This window comes from Microcebus murinus, chromosome 16, assembly GCF_040939455.1.
Source record: "Microcebus murinus isolate Inina chromosome 16, M.murinus_Inina_mat1.0, whole genome shotgun sequence".
NCBI classification, from domain to species: Eukaryota; Metazoa; Chordata; class Mammalia; order Primates; family Cheirogaleidae; genus Microcebus; species Microcebus murinus.
In genome coordinates, this window is record NC_134119.1 from 33,310,604 (window position 1) to 33,330,805 (window position 20,202).

At 48.6% G+C, this 20,202-nt stretch overlaps 1 protein-coding gene across 7 annotated transcripts in view; it reads left to right on the forward strand.

Moving 5' to 3' along the window:
• The window catches only part of DLGAP4 (DLG associated protein 4), a 146,131-nt gene that overhangs the window by 101,795 nt on the left and 24,134 nt on the right, over window positions 1-20,202 (forward strand). For 4 of the 7 annotated variants that reach the window (XM_012754735.3, XM_012754738.3, XM_012754745.3 and 1 more), the window contains 3 exons: window positions 6,888-7,249; window positions 9,788-9,876; window positions 10,402-10,814. In XM_012754735.3, coding sequence (XP_012610189.1) covers window positions 6,888-7,249; window positions 9,788-9,876; window positions 10,402-10,814 — 864 coding nt within the window. Of the gene's footprint in view, window positions 1-6,887; window positions 7,250-9,453; window positions 9,534-9,787; window positions 9,877-10,401; window positions 10,815-20,202 lie in introns of all 7 variants that reach the window. The other 3 variants (XM_012754736.3, XM_012754739.3, XM_012754741.3) reach the window with 2 other exon arrangements.

A 20,202-nucleotide genomic window follows, 5' to 3' on the forward strand; every position in this document is an offset into this window, starting at 1 on the left:
AGGTCGTAAGGCCAGGGGTCAGCAGTGTGGATGGTCTTAGGGAGCCTGGCTCTAGATCTGGGGAAGAAGGGAAGGGTTGGAGGGGTAGCTGGGAGGAACCTGGGTGTGGGGAGCAGTGGAGGATCCCCAGAAGGACTTGGGAGGGTGTTGGCGTGAGAGGTGCTAGCTGTCTGTCCCCCTTGCTGAAGGTTGAAAGTGAAGTTTGACATTGATTGCTAATGTTTAAGACACAGTAAGGGAGAGGGGGTCTCATGCAGGGGCTGTCAACTGGGAAGTGGCTCTGAGAGGGCAGTTTGTCCCTGATCCTGACCTAGCTGCTTAGAATTCTCTCCCAACACCCCCCGCTTTGGGGTGGGTGGAGAAGCAGAGGAGAGGAGGAGGAAGGAATTTGAGGCCAGTGGGTGGGAGCCTTTGGCCTCTGTTTTCACCATAGCACACAAATGAGTTGCCCGAGTTAGCTGTGTGGGTTGGCAGGTTACTCACTGGGTGGGAGAGAGGATGGGGTCTCACCAGCCCTTAGCGCTTCCTCTGACAAGTCCTTTCCCCAGCTTGGCAGAGCCAGCAAAGGGACTTAAAGGAGTCTGGCTCTTTCCAAGGCCAGCCCCCACCACTCGTGGGGCGCCTTGGGCTGGGCCCCTCTGTCCTCTCTGTAAAGCCTGCTGCCCTGGCCCCCACGTCGTCTGTGGCCCTGTGGCATCTGTTCCTCTGGGGTAGTCTAGGCCTCTTCTCCTTTAGTCGTCTGCCAAGCTCAGGCCCCTGGGAGCCAGCAGGCATGAGGGCCTTGCCTGGCCTCCAAGACAGTTGCCAGGGGCTAGCTTCTCGGGGAGCACGGGAGATGGAGTCACAGCCACTCCTGAGCATTTAAAGCTCTGTTTGGCCATCTTATACACTTTGGCATTAAAAACAAAATGCAGAAACAAATTCATTCTGACCTGATGAATACAGTTGGGTGGATAAAATCTTGGGGCAGAGGACGAAAATAATGAGACAAAAGGAACTTCTCTTTAGAGGCAGCAAGGGCTTGTGTGCTGTGGGGCAGGGAGGCTGGGCTAGATGTCTGGGGCCAGGGCCGGCTGCATGGAGGATGCGTCGCACAGCTGGCTCCTGCCTGAGCCTTGGCACGAGTTACCTGCATGGCCGGGAGGGGTGGTGTCGGAGGCAAGCATGCAGCCCACGGGATGGGACAGGTGGTTCAGGATGCTGTGACTTAGCAGGTGCTTCACTCAGGAGCTTTAAAAATACTCTCAAGGAGGCTGGGCGCGGTGGCTCACGCCTGTAATCCTAGCACTCTGGGAGGCCAAGGCGGGCGGATTGCTCAAGGTCAGGAGTTCAAAACCAGCCTGAGTGAGACTCCGTCTCTACCATAAAAATAGAAAGAAATTAATTGGCCAACTAATACATATATATATAAAAAGCAGCTGGGCATGGTGGCTCGTGCCTGTAGTCCCAGCTACTGGGGAGGCTGAGGCAGGAGGATCGCTTGAGCCCAGGAGTTTGAGGTTGCTGTGAGCTAGGCTGATGCCACGGCACTCACTCTAGCCTAGGCAAGAAAGCGAGACTCTGTTTCAAAAAAAAAAAAAACTCTCAAGGACCAGCTGGGGGAAACAGTCACCCCTCAGCTCCCTAGGCAAATCTAGAACTGAAAAATCAGTCTTTTCTAGACTGAATGGATGAAGAGTGACTCACATGCCATGTTGAAAATTGTGGCACACACAATGTCTCCTCAGGGCAGGGAAGGTCAGCAGCCACACGCTAGAGGATGCGGGGCTGGTCAGTTCCAACATCTTAGGTCTCTGGGCCACTTGCCTCCCTCTCAAGTTTGGTTGGCACATGATGGCTGTGCACCATGTGGGCCAGACACTAGGCCGCCCACACACATGGGACAGTCAGGAGGCAGGACCACAGCCCTGAGTGCTCCAACTGATGCACAGAGAAAGGTGCAAGGGGCTGGCTCTGCCTGGGCCAGAATGTACTGGGGCTGGAGGACAGGGAAAGAGGCTCCGGCAGAAACAGGTGCACACGTAAAGGCTTGGACGCGTGGAGGTGTGTGTTTAGGAACAGCGCACAGCGCGTTTGTTTCTCTGAAGCTGGAAGGGGCATGCGAGGGAGTGAGAGGGGCAGGAGATGAAGCTGCAGAGATGGGTGAGCGGAGACCAAGCAGAAAGGACTCTGATGGAGGCTGGAGCCTTGGATACTAAAATGTTGGGAGCCTTTGCTATGGCCAAATCATCTTGATTTTTGGCAACTGAGGTTTTTTGTAGTTATAATGAGGTTGATTTTCTCATTTAACAAGTATTTATTGAGAGCTTTCTGTGCTTGAGGCATTACCCCGGGCCTCGGAGGTGACCTGCTGTGCCAAGACTGAGTTCCCCCAACTGCCCTAGCTATCAACAAGTGAATCCTTCAGTAAGCTGGTGACAGGTGTGGTAGGTGTTCTGTTGGCGATTCCTGGGTGGAAGAGGAGTGAGGGGAGGGCCTCTAAGAGGAAGTGACATTTGAAACATGTAAGACCTGAGTGGAGCCTTCCAGGCAGAAAGAACGAACAGCATGTGTAAGGGCCCCGGGGGAGGCGGGAAGAAGTGGCTAGAGCTGGAGGTTGGAAGAGGCAGGGGTAAGTTGTTGGCCTGTATTTCCTGCATTAGTAGTGTTGAAATACTGTTACAAGGTCAAGTCCCATTCCCCTACCCCAGGGGGCAGTCCTCAGAGCTGAGGGGTGCCTGCCCCCCAGGAAGCCCTCAAGGTCCCCAAATCCTCTCTTAGACACACCACGTATCTGGCTGTAACCCGTGCCCCATGAGACATAGAAATCCAAGATAAGTTCACTTTTCTTCTTATCGCATCTGGCCTGGACTCACGTTCTGGCTGGATCACTCTCCCTCTAGTGACTGGCGGCCTCAGCCAGGGCTCAGGGCCTCTGAGTGTGCTTTAGTAGAACTCTGGGCCCAGCAGCCCTGAGAGCGAGGCTGGAGGCTCAGTCCTCTGTCCAGACTTCTGGCAGCACTATTGTCTTCTGTTGCGAAGAGGGGGGACACCTCTTCCCCACCAGATCCTGGTGAATGCTGCACATGCTGACGACTCACAGCTGGGGTTGTCTCCACCTCACAGACGGGGACAAGGACTCTGACTGGTGTCACAAAGACTCATCCAGGCTAAGAGCCCAGTTCTGGCTTTTCCATGCTAACTGCTACTCCCATAAGGGGGATATTCCCCCCCTTTTTTGTTGTTTGAGACAGGGTCTTGCTCTGTCACCCAGGCTGGAGTGCAGTGGTATGATCCATAGCTCACTGCAGCCTCAAACTCCTGGGCTCAAGCAATTCTCCTGCCTCAGCCTCCTCAGTAGCTGGGACTATAGATACACACTACTGCACCTGGCTAATTTTTAAAATATTTTTGTAAAGATGAGATCTCACTGTGTTGCCCAGGGTGGTCTCCAACTCCTGGCCTCAGGTGATCCTCCAGCCTCAGCCTCCCAAAGTGCTGAGATTACAGGCTTGAGCTACTGTACCTGGCCCCCTTAACTATTTTGAGTAAATTGGGGCTGGCTTGGAACAAATTGGGGCTCACTGTTCTGATCTAGAACATAAAACCCCACTGAAACCCTGCTTCCTTTGGGACTTCTAAGCCAAATAAATCCATTCCTGAAATCCTCAGTGAGTTAGCCCTGTCTCTGCTAGACAGTGGTGGCTGCTGGCTTTAAGAGCTATTTTAAACATCCAGTTGTTGGGAGAAACTACCCTCGAGCTGGCCCTTCCAGTGGCTGGGGAGTGGTGAAAGTTAGGCTTGCCCCCTCCTGGCCCAGTTTCCTCGGTACCAGAAACCTGCAGGAGCCATGCCCGTGGTAGGCAGGACTGAGCCTTCGCTTCTGCCAATGGAATCGCTCCCTTTTCACAAGGAAGAAAAAGGGTCTGCACAAGTGGTAAATGACAGAGCTGGGATCTGAAGTCAGGCTTGTCTGGTTCCACGCTGCTCACTGGCTTCTGGACCTTACCCCTAAAGGAATGACTCTCAAATGATACAACTGCATGCAAGTGGGGAGAAGGGGACTTTCCCTTAGTCACAGTGATGGGTGGCTCCATACCTATGTTGAGGGAGAGGATGAATGTAAAATGCTGTGTGCTGTTACCCAGTTAGAACCACCTCCACCCGCCCACTGCACAGATGGGGGTCTGAAAAGTCCCGAGGGCAAGCAGGAGGTTGCCTAGGTGGAGCCAGGGCCTGGAAGCCAGCCTCTACTTTCAAGCTAGGCCGCTCCTACTCCAGCAGTCAGATTTCGGCTTGGTGTGCCCTGCAGACCAGTCCCAGGACCCCGCAGGAAGGGGCCCAAGGTCTGGAACGCACAGTGAGCTGGGCTGTTCAGTTGAACAGATGTGGTTGCTACTTATCCCTGGCAACTCTGGGCAAGCTGTCTAACATTTCTGAGCTTCACATACCCCACCTGTAAAGTGGGTATAATCGTTACCCCACCTCCAGAGTCACTATGAGGCTTAAATTATAAAGCCACAAAGCTGCTGAGCACAGCTTAGTAAATGACCCAGGTTTCGGCTGTTGGCCTGTGCCTTATGGCCAGCTGAATGCAGGAGCTCCTGTTCCCTGAGCAGGCCCGTGCCTCCTCACACAGGCGGTGAGCCCTGCCTGCTGCCTGCCTTCTCCTGGCGCAGAGAGGTGGCCTTACTTCTGCCCATGCACTGCTCTTCTTAGGTTGATGATCAAAGATTGCAAGTGTGTCTGTCTGGGGGATCCCCGAGTTTTCTGGAGGCCTGAGCAGGACTGGGACATTTTGAACAGATGAGTGGGAAGTGAGTGCTACTGGCAAGGAGCTACTGGAGCATTTTGTCACCTCCAGATTAGGTTGGGCACGGCGTCCAGCTCCTTGGGCTTTTCCATTGTGGCATCTGTTACTTTCAAACCACTCATTTCACAACTGTGTCTCAGCTGATGAGGCTCCCAGCTTCTCTGGAATCCGGTACAAGTCCCTGGCTTCATAGATGTCTACTGGATGAACAGACAGATGGATGAGGTTTTTTATTATGTTCATTTTTTATTTTTAGGGAATTGTAGATTGACATGCAGTTGTAAGAAATAATACATAGGGATCCCATGTACCTTTACCCAGGTTCCCTCAATGGTAAGATCTTACAAAATTGTAGTACAGTATCACATCCAGAATATTGACATAGATAGAATCCACCCATCTTATTCAGATTTCCAGTTTCACTTTTACTCGCTGGTGTGTGTGTTAGTTCTGTGCAGTTGTATCACATATGTAGGTGCATGTAGGCGTCTCCACTGGGTGCAGAACTGCTCTGGGTGCCTCTCGGTATCCGCACCCACTTCCCTGTCGCCCTCCCCACCTCCTTCTCTCTAGTGCCTCTCTGCTTAGTGTGAGCACTAGTCTGTTCTCTATTTTTATAATTAGGTCATTTCAAGAATGTTATAAAGATGGAATCTTATATAACTTTGGGATGGCTTTTCTCACTCAGCATCATTTGCTTGGGACTCATCTAAGTAGGTGCTTGTCTCAGTGGCTCATCCTTTCATTGCTGAGTGCGTGCATGGGGCGGCTGTGCCGCAGTTTGTTTCTTCTTCCACCCGCTGACGGATGTCAGGTTGTTTCCAGATTTTGGCTATTACAGATACAGCTGCAGTGAACATTCATGTATAAGTTTTTTGTGAATATGGTTTCATTTCTGTGGGATAAACGTCTAAGAGTGCTATTGCTGGGTTGTATGGTAATTGCATGCTTAGTTTTGTGAGAAAATTCCAGTGCGTTTTCCTAGGTGCTTGTATCATTCAGTTTATCCACGTTCTTGACGGCATTTGGTGGTGTTTTATTTTAGCCATTCTGACAGATTTGTGAAGTGGTATCCCATACTGGCAGATGGATGGATTCTGCTGTCCCTTGTCCACGGCCCCTGTGGCATTGGGCCTTATCTTGTGGGTTGCCATTGGGCTGTCACTATCGCCATGATTGGCAGCCCCTTGAAGGCAGGGCTTATCTGGTTCCAATTCCTAGCCTGGGCCTGGACCAGAGTAGGGGCTTGTTATAATCCTCACAGTAGAAAGGGCACTTGGGAATTAAGGTGCTGAGAGAGGCATTCAACCTAGCCCCTCACAGCAAGCAGCTACTGTTGTTGGAAAACTACCTTCTATTTCAGTGTTCAGTGTCCCTGCTGTGGGCCAGCCCCTGGCTGGGCAAGGATTGAGACCCAGAGATGGCTCAGACTCCCCTGCAGGGCAGGTCCTGGTTTCCTGAATCGTAGTGGAGAACAGGGAGTCGTGCCCAGGCACGATGGAGTCCTGGGGGAGCAGACTGGTGTTTGGAGTTTTCACATGAGGATGAGGAGGTGGGGTGGGAGCGGATGGGGGAGGGGCTAGCTGGGCCCTGAAGGATGTGTTCATCTTTGAGCAGACGGGAGGGAGCATCCAAACAGAAGGAAAAGACCAGGGGAGCAGTAGATCTCTTAGTGACCTTGAGGAAAGACAGGCTAACCATTCCTTAGCTCTGCTGATCTCTGCTCTGTTGTCACTGTCTCCACCCGGTACGGGCCAGGCTCTGTCACAGCCTTGTGGCACCACGCACCTCACCATCTAGCCCACGCCCCAGCTGGGTAACACCTTTGTGTGTGACAGAGGTGAAGGTTAATGTTGGCATCCCCCACTGGACTTGGCCTCGCATGAGGGTGGCAAGGCCGGTATGTGTCTGTCTTGGTGGTTCCTGTGTCTGACCCTCATTGTCCTGCCCCAGAAATCCTTGCTGAGGCAATGGCTGATGCCAGAGCTGAGGCCAGGTCAGGCAGGACCTCCGCCTTGGAAGGGGCTTGAGAGGGCTGGAGGTTTTCCCTTCTCACCTTCTCCCCTTCTTTCCTGCCTTCTCTCACCATCTGCAGGTTCATCATGCCTAGTGGCATATAAGAAGACCCCGCCACCGGTCCCTCCACGCACCACATCAAAGCCGTTCATCTCGGTCACGGTCCAGAGCAGTACTGAGTCTGCCCAGGACACCTACTTAGACAGCCAGGACCACAAGAGCGAGGTGACTAGCCAGTCTGGCCTGAGCAACTCGTCGGACAGCCTGGACAGCAGTACCCGCCCGCCCAGCGTGACACGGGGTGGAGTCACCCCAGCCCCTGAGGCCCCAGAGCCACCCCCAAAACATGCAGCTCTGAAGAGTGAACAAGGGACACTGACCAGCTCTGAGTCCCACTCCGAGGCCATCCCCAAAAGGAAACTGTCATCTATAGGAATACAAGTAGGGGCTCCTTTTGCACTCTGTGTCCTCGGTCCGCTCCATGCACCTGCCTGCGTGTAATTACATCTGGTGGAGGCCCACTAGGTCTTCTGGGAAAAGGTGGCTTGTCTGTCTATTTTGGGAAGTCAGCCCCAAGTGGCCAAACCAAATTCCACCCCTAGCCACACCTTGCGCATGTCCACCGACACATGCTGCAGAATCTGCAGTGTGGACGTGCGTTTCTGCTCCTCTGATGGGTTGTCCCCATGAATGTAGTTACACTCAGCCAGCCATCTCCTGTCCACTGTTTGCCTGTCTACTATCTGTCTGTCCACTCCACCTTTGCCCTGCCAGCCAACCCGTAGGAGGCGGGACTGGCCTAACAGTTCTCTGATCCAAGGTCAACTCGGGTGCGGAGGCCATAGCCCCGCTTGGCGTCGGGAACAGCATGGAGCATAGACACTGGTGGCCAGGGGCCCAGGACCCAGGGCCCTGAAGCCATGGGGGTTGTTCGAGGGGAACTTTGCCCAGAGCCCTCTCGGGCCCTGGGGACAGGTAGGTGGCTTGATGCAGCCAGGCCTATGTCAAATTGAGAAAGGCGATGCTGGTCCTGATGCCTTCCTCCGTGGGAAAGGGTCCAGGCAGGTGGTTCCCCTGAGCCAGGTGGCCAAACTCAGCGCACACCCATAACCACGGCCTATAGCACTGGGTGCACCGGCTTCCTCCTGCTGCTTCATTGCACTCCTGCATGCAGCCAACAGCAGTATCTGTCCTCGCCTTGCTGAGCCCAGGAAACTTGGCCCCTGCCTTGTAGTTTCAGCAGTTGCTCTGAATCCAGAGTGAGAGGACTCTCCCTACCCTGCCTGGACCTGCCGACCAAAGCAGGGCCACTCAGGGCAGCAAGGGAGGGGTGGCTACAGTGGGCAAGGGCTCAGGGGGAGGCAGGGCCCTCCCAAGCCCAGGAGGTTGATTGAGGAGGATGAGGTGGTGTGCGTTGTGGCTCAGGGCTGGCAGGGCTCTTCATTTTCCAGCACCACCTCCCCCTGCCCCAAGCAATTGGACATGGGCAAGTTGATGACAGAGTACTAGAATGCAGAAGGGCATGGAATACAAAGGAGAAGACTGAATAGAACAGAAAAGGCTCGATATCTTGTACTCCGCTGGATTTGTTTCCCCCACGAGGCAGCTCTGGGCTTCAGTTTCCCCACATACATACAGGAAGAGACTTGGCCAGGAGACTCTGGTGTCTTGTTTTCTGGGCTCCTTCATAAGGGTCCAGTCCCTGCCCTGCACAGCCTCTCCAGGTGGGATTCTTAGAAACACAGAGTAGCCTACTCTGACCCTTGGTCCTGACCACCCAAGTCTGTGGGCAGTCCCACCCTGTTATTGGCCAAGCTGGACGCTTTTATCTTCCCAGAAGGCCTGAGAGTGAGTTGGGACCACTGTTGACTCACTTCACCCAGAAAATGACACTGGGATAAAGACTCTAGCTCTTTGGCCCATCCTGGGTGTCCCTCTCCCCAGATTCACCCCCAGCCCCATTCTGTGCTCTCACTGCAGCTCCTTAAAGATAGTGAGGCTGCATTCCTTGAGCTGGCTGTTGCCAAGGGTGAGTGTGGCTGCAGACCTTCCCCAGAAAGCCTCCCTGGCCCCCACTTCTGTCCATGAGGCCAAGAGACTAGAGAGTCCCTAGTTTCTGAGGATACCCTGAACCCCAGTCCTACCCCTTGGTGCCTCAAGCCTTAGGACAAGTGTGGGTTCTCCCCCATTCTTGAGAGAAGCACACTGGCCCAGCTGCTGCATGGCCAGGCACCTCTGTCCCCTGTGCCTGGACAGGCCCAGGGCGTCACGGTTGCCATGGTTCTTCCACTTCACAGGAGTGTGGAGAAAGTGCTCTGGCCCTTCCCCAGGGCCACCCACTGCTGAAAGTAACCTCAGCCAAGTGTGAGTGAGGCCCAGGGATGACCTCCCATAGTGTCCAGTGACTTCACTGGCTCTTGCCTTGGTGGCAGTTTCCAAATCCAGAACTGCTGTCCAAGGTTTGCTTTAGTATAGGTGCCTCCAGCCGGCCCTTCCCAGCTTCAGCCACAGGGTTGGGGAGGTGATCTTTGCCTCATACAGCCCCCAGCTTCAACTACACCGGATAACGGCTGTGGCTTTGTGTGTGTGTGTGTTTTCTTTCTCTTTCGTCGTCCTTTCTTTTTTCTTCTCTGATGCGTGTAAAGGAGAGGACTAGAAGGAACGGTTCCCACCTCTCGGAGGACAACGGACCCAAAGCGATCGATGTGATGGCACCCTCCTCAGAGTAGGGAAAGCCAGTCATCTCCGCCCCACCCCACTTCCCGTCCACCTGCCCGCCCGCCTCCGCGCGAATGAGCAGTGCCCGGCTTAACCTGGTCCAGCCTCGGGCCCACGTGCAGTGTCCGCATGCCTCGTGTCCGTCTGTCCACATGTCTGTTTGCGTCGTCCCACTAATGTGAATTTCAGCAGCAAGTGTGGTGTTTGTTTTTTATTTTTGTCTTTGTCTCCGTGCTGTTGCTGTCGTTGTCCTTCAATAAGGTTGACTGCATTCAGCCAGTGCCAAAAGAGGAGCCCAGTCCCGCTACCAAATTCCAGTCCATCGGGGTTCAGGTAGAGGACGACTGGCGGTAAGTCGGACAGAGGTGGCAGCTGCTTCTCCCCTCTCCTCTCCCTCCCTCTGCTCTCACCTCTCCCGCTCTCCCTAACCCACTTCTCCTTGCTGAATTTCTAATAACCAAGCTGGGTTTGGGGTGCGGGCGGTGGCCCAAGCTTGGGAGGCTGGGCAGGGTTGGGCGGGTGGACAAATGAGCACTTGCTCTGTGAGACCAGTCAGCCCATGGGGGGCCAAGGCTGGGCTGGGACATGGCCCCAGCTACCCCGATGTTGGTGGTCTTCCTGGCCCCACTGCAGTAAACAGGCAACCTTATGACCGTGTCCTTGTGTGTGTATGCGTGTGGGCTCGGGTGGGATGGGGCAAGGGCTGAGCTGAGAATGAGATGGGGGCTGTGGGACCCGCTTCAGGCGCATGGTGAGCAGACGATGCATCCGTTTCTCTGTCTCCCGTGTGTCTGGGTCAGGGCGGCCTCTGGTCTCTGGCGCTCTTGGTGACACTCTCTTTCTTGTACCCTCCCCATGCACCCCTCCACCCACAGAAGCAGCGCCCCCTCGCACAGTATGTCCTCCCGACGGGACACTGACTCAGACACCCAGGATGCCAACGACTCGAGCTGCAAGTCATCTGAGAGGAGCCTCCCAGACTGTACCCCACACCCCAACTCCATCAGCATCGATGCCGGCCCCCGGCAGGCCCCTAAGATTGCCCAGATCAAGCGCAACCTCTCCTATGGAGACAACAGCGACCCTGCCCTAGAGGCGTCCTCGCTGCCCCCACCTGACCCCTGGCTTGAGACCTCCTCCAGCTCCCCGGCGGAGCCAGCACAGCCAGGGGCCTGCCGCCGCGATGGCTACTGGTTCTTGAAGCTACTTCAGGCAGAAACAGAGCGGCTGGAAGGCTGGTGCTGCCAGATGGACAAGGAGACCAAAGAGAATAACCTCTCTGAAGAAGGTGGGTGCTGCAAGGGTGGCCCCTGGGGTGAGGGGAGGGGTACACAGCTAGGTCTCCAGCTGGCGGCCAGCCAGCCTTGAGCCTCTGAGTGGGGCGAGTCTCTTAGCTCCTGTTCCTGTGCCAGTTCTTGTGATCTCCCCTTATTTCCATCCCTCCCTTTATGCCATCCATCCACTGTCCAGAAAAGATCACTGGCAGCAGCTGCTAGTGGGGTCGGCCACACCTGAATTTGAATCCCAGCTCTTCTCTTACTAGTGAAGTGACCTTGGTCAAGTTACTGTGAGCCTCAGTTTCCTCATCTATAAAAATGGAGCTAATCCTCCTCTCTCACTGCGTAAGTGTGTTGTGAGGATTGAACGTGGCAATGGGCATACAGGGCCCGTTGAAGTGCTGGACGCAGGAAGGTGGCACCACAGTTAGGCCTTCGCAGATCCTTACTGAGTGCTTAGCGGGTGTCGGGCACCAGGGATCTGACTGGGCCTCAACAGGCTGAAAGGAAGTCATCTCCTTTTCTACCTAAGTTTCTGTCTTTCCATGCCTGTTTCCAAAATTCCTGAGAAATTAGGTCAAAGAAGAGCTGGAAATGTATTGGGAGCCCAGATTCACAAGTGGTTAAAGGGGCGTGGGTGGTCTGGAGGCAGGCCCTGGGAAGCCTGCACTGACCCGGTCCAGCCAAAGTGCTGGTTCCCAGTTAGCTCTTCCTCCATAGAACATTCAGAAAGGACAGATCTTAAGAGTATCCAAAGGGAATAGACCCTGCATCCCACTGACGCTTTATGGGGTGGGCCCTGAGGAAAGTTCCCTTTGATGATTCAGAGGGCACTCAGGGTCATTGTTTCACTGTCCTCTAGGCCAGTTCCCAGCTTTGATGTCACACCCACTAGTGTTCAGGAGCTGTTGTGAGGGACGTGCCTAATAACTCCTTACAATGTCAGTGTTCCAGACAGGGACAAGGATCAGAGAGCACTAAAAGGCTTCTAACAGAAAACATCCAGCCACTGCCTTACCTGGGCCTTGCCCTACTTTCAGCTCAGACTAGCTATATATTCTGGTATTTGCCTTCCTATTTCCTTTTAAAATATTGATTGATTAGCTTATATTTTCTCTCTAAAAACAATCATCATTATGAATTGATTTTCTGTTAGCCTAGACAAGTGTTTAGCACTGTCCTATGACCTCCACCTCCTGTGCTCTACCCTCTATATATTATGTCACAGCTTTTGGTTAAATAACAAGCAGTGGTTCTGTTTGCTCTACGTAAATATTATTTACTGCAGAGCCTAGTAGTATATTAGAATTTTTCTTTTTTTCTTTACGTTTGTCTTTCCTAAAATGAATGGCTGCTTCATGCTTTTAATATATGCCGTTTTCTAAATTTTTACACATGCTCTACCAGATCTGCCAACCCTCATCAGTATTGTTTTCCAGATGTGCAAACACATCAGATAATATCATGATTTCATATTTTTCCTGATCTCCTCTGCCCCTGCCTGACCAGGTTGCACTCTGTCCAACTGCTGTCCTGAGACTTCCCCTTTCATCACCTGGGACTGCCCTTGGCCAACTTCCTGTAATGGACACCCTGCTTTTTGGACCACATGGTTTTCTGTTTTCTTGGTTTTAATCCCTCATTTTATTGGAGCACATATTTTGAAACTTTTGGAAACTTTGCATGTCTTCAAAGTCACATTTTGGCTGGGTATAAAGTTTAAAATAATAATATAAATTATTTAAACATAAATATGTATATGTATGTATATACTTTTTATATAAATAGTTAAAATAATTTTCCTTCAGAATCTTAAAGGCTCCATTATGTTTAGCTTCTGTCATTTCTGCTGAAAAGCTTGATACTGTTCCTACTCTTAGTCCTTTATTTTTGTTACCTATGAAGGTTTTCAGGATCTTCACTATGTCTGTCTTGTGAAATTTCTTGGTGATGTGCTGTGGAATGAATGGGTCTTTTTTTTTCACCTACTGTGCCACTAGTTAATAGGCCATTTCTATCTGGAGGCTCCAGTCTTTTGTTTTTAGAAATAATCTTATATTATTTTTTTTTCTTCTATTGTATCTTTTTTTTTTTTTTTTAATTTCAGCATATTATGGGGGTACAAATGTTAAGGTTACATATATTGCCCATGCTTCCCCTCCCCCCTCAAGTCAGAGCTTCAAGTGTGACCATCCCTCAAACATTGCACATCTCACTCATTATGTTTGTATATACCCATCCCCCTCCCACCTGTCCTTGTATTAATTTTAAAAATTATCTTTCTCACTTCTATTTGTTCTGTTTTCTTTCTCTGGAATTCCATCAGTCAGTTGTTAGACCTGCTAGGTTGATCCTTAGTCTTTATCCTTTTCTTTTTATGTCTCTTTTTGTTGTACTTTCTGGAAGGTTTTCTTTTCTTTTTTTTCCTGCTCCATGAAAGCTTTATTGAGGTATGATTGACATACTATAAAATCCACCCTTTTAAAGTTTAGGTTTAGTAAATTAACAATGGCATTTACTGTATTCACAGTGTTATACATCACTACTATGTAATTTCATCACCCCAAAAAGATGCCCGTACTCATTAGCAGCCACCCTCCACCCTCCCCAGCCCTAGGCAACCACTAATCTACTTTTCTGACTCTGTGGATTTGCCTATTCTGGACATTTCATGTAAATGGAATCATATAACATGTGGCCTTTTGTTTCTGGCTTCTTTCACTTAGTATAATATGTTTTTGCGGTTCATTCATATTGTAGCATATGTCAGTATTTCGTTCCCTTTTTTTTCTTCAAATTCTCACTCCCTAGCCCTGGATAGAACACAGTAGTGTTGTTATAGCTCTCTGCAACCTCAAACCCCTTAGCTCATGTGATCCTCCTGCCTCAGCCTCCCAAGTAGCTGGGACTACAGGCACATACCACTCTGCCCAGCTAATTTTTCTATTTTTGGTAAAGATGCAATCTCCCTCTTGCTCTGGCTGGTCTTGAACTCTTTTTTTTTTTTTTTTTTTTGAGACAGTCTCGCTTTGTTGTACAGGTTAGAGTGAGTGCCGTGGCATCAGCCTAGCTCACAGCAACCTCAAACTCCTGGGCTCAAGCAATCCTACTGCCTCAGCCTCCCAAGTAGCTGGGACTACAGGCATGCACCACCATGTCCAGCTAATTTTTTGTATATATATTAGTTGGCCAATTAACTTCTTTCTATTTATAGTAGAGACGGGGTCTCGCTCTTACTTAGGCTGGTTTTGAACTCCTGACCTCGAGCAATCCGCCTGGCTCGGCCTCCCAGAGTGCTAGGATTATAGGCACAAGCCACTGCGCTCAGCCTTGGTCTTGAACTCTTAACCTCAAGCCATCCTCCTACCTTGGCCTCCCATAGTGCTAGGATTACAGGTGTGAGTCACTGAGCCCAACCTTTTTTTTTTTTTTTAGACAGGATCTTGTTCTTTCTCCCTGGTTAGAGTGCAGTGGCATCATCATAGTTAACTACAACCTCAAAGTCCTGGGCTCTAGCAATCCTCTTGCCTCAGCCTCCTAAGTAGCTGGAACTACAGGTACATGCCACCATACCTGGCTAATTTTTCTATTTTTTTGTAGAGATGAGATCTTGCTCTTCCTCAGGCTTGTCTCCAACTCTTGGCCTCTTGCTTTTTGTTCAGGCTAGTCTTGACTCCTGACATCACGTGATCTTCCTGCCTCAGCCTCCCAGAGTACTAGGATTACAGGCATGTGACACCATGCCCAGCCTTTCCTTCCTTTTTATTGCTGAATAATATTCCATGTCGTAGATATACTACAGTTTATCCATTCTTCTGCTGATGGAAATATGGGTTGTTTGTAATTTTTGGCTATTATGAATTATTCTGGTGGCTCAAACCTATAATCCCAGTGACTCAGAAGGCTTCGGCAGGAGGATTGCTTGAAGTCAGGAGTTTGAGACCAACCTGGGCAACATAGCAAATCCCTGTCTCTTAAAAAAAAGCTAAAAAATTAGCCAGGCTGGTGGGAGGCTGAGGCTGAGGTGGGAGGATTGCTTGAGCACAGGAGTTCGAAGCTGCAGTGAACTGTGATCACACCACTGCATTCCAGCCTGGACAGGAGAGTGAGACCTTGTCTCTTAAAAAACAAAAATGCTGCTATGAACATTTGTGCACAAGTTTTTGTATGGATGTATATTCATTTCTTTAGGGTATATACCTAGGAATGGAATTGCTGGGTCATATAGTAACCCTGTGTTCAACGTTTTCAGAAACTGCCAGACTGTTTTCCAAAGCAGCTGCACCATTTAACATTCTCACAGCAGCGTATGAGAGTTCTAATTTCTCAATATCCTTGCCAATGCTTGTAATCACTAGGCTTTTTGATTATAGCCATCCTAGTGGGTGTAAAGTGGTGTTTCATTGTGGTTTTGATTTGCATTTCCATGATGACTAGCTGCACTGAGCATCTTTGCATGTGCTTGTTGGCTATTTGTATATCTTTGTTGGAGAAACCTATTGAAATTAGGAGATATTCTTGGCTTTATCTCCAAATTCTGTCCATCATTGTTTACTATGGTAATCTAAATATTGCTTTTTCATAATATTTTCTCATTTTATGAGTGCAGTATTTTCTCCTGTTTGAGACTTACATATATATGTATGTATGTTTCCAAGTGTCCCTGTGTTTCCATTTCTTTAGGTTCTTTTTTTCTATTTGTCTTTCATATTGGAGGCTTTCCTGGAATGTCCAGTGATCTTTGGTTATTTATTCATATTTTAAAATGAGGCCTTGACCAGGCATGGTGGCTCACACCTGTAGTCCCAACTACTCAGGAAGCTGAGGACAGAGGATCACTTGAGCCCAGGAGTTCAGGTCCAGCCTGGGCCACATAGCAAGACCCCATCTCTAAAAAGTTTTTAAAATATACTTTTATTTTATTTTATTTTGAGACAAGAGTCTTGCTTTGTTGCCCAGGCTAGAGTGAGTGCTGTGGCGTCAGCCTAGCTCACAGCAACCTCAATCTCTTTGGCTCAAGCAATCCTGCTGCCTCAGCCTCCTGAGTAGCTGGGACTACAGGCATGCGCCACCATGCCTGGCTAATTTTTTGTATATATATTAGTTGGCCAATTAATTTCTTTCTGTTTTTAGTAGAGATGGGGTCTCACTCTTGCTCAGGCTGGTTTCGAACTCCTGACCTAGAGCAATCTGCCCACCTTGGCCTCCCAAAGTGCTAGGATTACAGGCGTGAGCCACTGTGCCTGGCCTAAAATATACTTTTAAAAAGCAAAAGTCTTGGTAATACACTGGTATGTTGGTAATATATGGTAATAGCATCAAAGATGAAATTATTTAAGCATTAAGATAAAACTCTTTAATAGCAGGCCAAAACTCATAATAGCAAGATAAAAGCTGTTATATACAAGATGTTTTGTTTTCAATCCTTTTGCGTATATACCTAGGAGTGGAATTTTTGGGTCATATTTCTATTTTCCATTTTTTATTGTGGTAAATTATATAACATAAAATTTACCTCTTAACTATTTTTAAGTGTACAATTCACTTGCATTAATTACATTCACAATGTTGTGCAACCCTCACAACTATTCCAAAACTTTTTCATCACCCAGAACATAACCCCTGTACCCATTAAGCAGTAACCCCCCATTACCTTCTCTGCCCAGCCCCTGGTGGTAATCTCTAGTCTACTTTTTGCCTCTACAAATGTGCCTGGTCTAGATAGTTCATATAAATGAGATGGTATTATATTTTTCCTTTTGTGTTTGGCATAGTTTTTCAAGGTTTGTCCTTGTTATAGCATATATCAGAACTTCATTAGTTTTTGTGGCTGAATAATATTACATTGTATATACAGTATCTACCACATTTTGTTTATTCATCTTTCATAGGCCCTTGGGTTGTTTCCACCTTTTGGCTACTATGAATAATGCTACTATGAAGATTGGTTTACAAGTATCTGTTTGAATCCCTGTTTTCAACTCTTTGAGGTGAATAAGAGTGGAATAGCTGGGTCATATGGTAACTCTATGTTGAACTTTTCGAGGACCTGCCAAACTGTTTTCCAAGCAGCTACACCATTTAACATTCCCACCAGCAATCCATGAGAGTTCTAATTTCTTCGCATCCTTGCCAACTCTTGTTTTCCATCTTTTAAAAAGATTATAGCCTGTAATCCTAGCACTCTGGGAGGCCAAGGCGGGCGGATTGCTCGAGGTCAGGAGTTATCTGATTTATTTTCTTACTATTAAACCCCACAAGCAGCAATAATTATAAAATGTTCAATTTATTACCATTATGTAATATAACTATTGTTTTATACAATTATTTATTTATATTTTTATTATTTTCTCTGCTCACCCTTCCTTCTTAGATCTTCCTTCCTCGATCATTTTCTTTTTTGCTGAAGTGCGTCCTTTAGAACTTCCATTTAGGCCAGGCGCGGTGGCTCACGCCTGTAGTCCTAGCACTCTGGGAGGCTGAGGCCGAGGTGGGCGGATTGCTCAGGGTTAGGAGTTTGAAACCAGCCTAAGCAAGAGCGGAGACCCCGTCTCTACTATAAATAGAAAGAAATTAATTGGCCAATTAATATATATATAGAAAAAGTTAGCCGGGCATTGTGGCACATGCCTGTAGTCCCAGCTGCTGGGGAGGCTGAGACAGGATTGGATTGCTCAAGGTCAGGAGATTGAGGTTGCTGTGAGCTAGGCTGATGCCACGGCACTCACTCTAGCCTGGGCAACAAAGCGAGACTCTGTCCCAAAAAAAAAAAAAGTGAAAAGATTATAGCTATCCTAAGGGATACGAAGTAGTATCTCGTTGTTTTGACATGAGCCCGGTAGGAAGCAAGTGTGCCTCCTGTAGGACTGGACCTCAGATGGCCTGGTCTCTGGGAACTGTAGTCCTTGGGCAGGTGGAGGTGGGGCCCGCATGGGTTACTATACCATGTCTGGCAGGCCTCACTTCTCTGTGGAATTGTACCTAAAGGGCAGTGCTGCTTGGCAGAAATGTCAGGGAAATTCTAGCCTTGTGCATGGCCTGTTGCAACATTTCCTCCTTTAGGTTCTGTTTTCCAGTTACCTCTTCCCAGACCTGATCAAAGGGTCATAGCCAAAGAAGACATTCCTCTCAAGGAGAAAATATTCCCCAACCACCAACCTGCCCTTGTCAAACTGATAAATAAAAAGCAATTCCTGGGGCATAGGGGGAGGGGAGAAGAAAAAAGGATTCAATGGTTTCATTTTATTGGGGTGGGGGAAAATATTGCTATCTTATTTTCCAATGATAATAGAGAAATATGCATCTGATTAAGAGTTTGAAGGTAAGGTAACCATTATAAGAATGAAAAAGTATAGAACATCCAAATTACTAAGGGGAAAGATAGAATGCTCTAGAATTTGAGCACACCAGTAAAAATAAGAAAGAAGCAGCTACTCAGATCAGAAGAGAAAATGAAAAGCAAAATTACAAACTACCTAGAAGACAATGGAAAGAACACTTCATGTTAAAATCTATGAGACCTGGCCGGGCGCGGTGGCTCACGCCTGTAATCCTAGCTCTTGGGAGGCCGAGGCGGGCGGATTGCTCAAGGTCAGGAGTTCAAAACCAGCCTGAGTAAGAGCGAGACCCCGTCTCTACTATAAATAGAAAGAAATTAATTGGCCAACTGATATATATATAAAAAAAAAATTAGCCGGTCATGGTGGCGCATGCCTGTAGTCCCAGCTACTCGGGAGGCTGAGGCAGAAGGATCGCTTGAGCCCAGGAGTTTGAGGTTGCTGTGAGCTAGGCTGACGCCACAGCACTCACTCTAGCCTGGGCAACAAAGCGAGACTCTGTCTCAAAAAATAAAATAAAATAAAATAAAAAATAAATAAATAAAAGAAAATCATAAGGAAAAGAAAATATATTTACTGTTCGTTAAGTGAAAGTGGATCATCATAAAAGTCTTATCTGCACTGATATGCTGAGGAGGAGGAGGAGGGATTGGTCTTGCTGACTCCAAAGGTGACAGAAGTGGAAGAAAATCAGCATGTAAGTGGACCCATGGAGTTCCAACCTATGGTGTTCAAGGGGTATTCAATATGAAAAATTACTGAGCTATTTTACATTCCTTTTCATACCAGGTCTTTAAAATCCAGTGCATATGTTACTGTTATGGCACATCTCAGGCCACACTTCAGGTGCTTACTAACCACATGTGGCTGCTAGCTGCTATATTGAACAGCGCAGATCACGACGATAAGCCTGAGGCGTAGGGCACAGATCACTTAATGCCAAAATGGTGATACAGTCCGTTTGATTCCCTTAAATATTTCTACATTAAATTCTAATTCTGCAGTGAGAAGCTTACCTGCTAAGGAAGTATGTCATGCCAAACAGTATTATTGTTATTACCTTCCTGTCTACTGGGGAAGGAGGGCTTTTCAACATGATGACATTTCTTGATAACCAGACCCCAACTCTTGTTGCTGAACACAAACTCTAGATGGAGCCCTTTTCATAGCTCTCCATCAGTAACTGTAGCTTATAGATAGATCTAGTCACATAGCTTATGTCCTTAGATCCAAGATAAATATTCTGACTGCTCAGGGAAATCAGCACTGCCCTGCCAGGTGACTGCCTCTCTCAACTGAGTTTGCATTACCTTCTTGTCTAAATCTAAAGACTTTTAAACTTGACAGTGCTCTTTTGAGACTTTTTCCCCCCTTAGAGACAGAGTCTTGCTCTTGTCACCAGGCTAGAGGGTGGTGGCACAGTCATAGCTCACTGGGCTCAAGGGATCCTCCCTCAGCCTCCCAAGTAGCTGGGACTATAGGTGCTCACTACCACAGCTGGCTAATTTTTTTCATGTTTTGTAAGACAGGGTCTTGCTGTGTTGCCCAGGTTGGTCTTAAACTCATGGCCTCATGTGATCCTCCCTCTTTGGCTTTCCAAAGTGCTGGGGTTAGAGACATAAGCCACCATGCCCAGCTCTTTCTAGACACTGTCTTTTTAAAAATATAACATAAAATTTACCATTTTAACCAAGTGTACAGTTCTGTGGCATTAAACAAGTACTTTGACACTGTTGTACAGCCATCACCTCATCCATCTCCTGAGCATTTTTATCTTCCCCATCTGAAACTCTGTACCCATTAAACACTCTCCTTTCCCCTCTTCCCTCAGCCCCAGCTTCCACCATTCTACTTTCTGTCTTTATGAGTTTGACTGCTCTAGGTACGTCATATAAGTGGAATCATACATTCCATTGTGGCTGGCTTATTTCACTTAGCATAATGTCCTTAACTCATGTTACAGCATATGTCAGACTTTCCTTTTTAAGGCTGAGTGATATTTTGATGTATGGATAGACCACATTTTGTGTATGCATTCATCTGTCAGTGGATGTATTCTTTA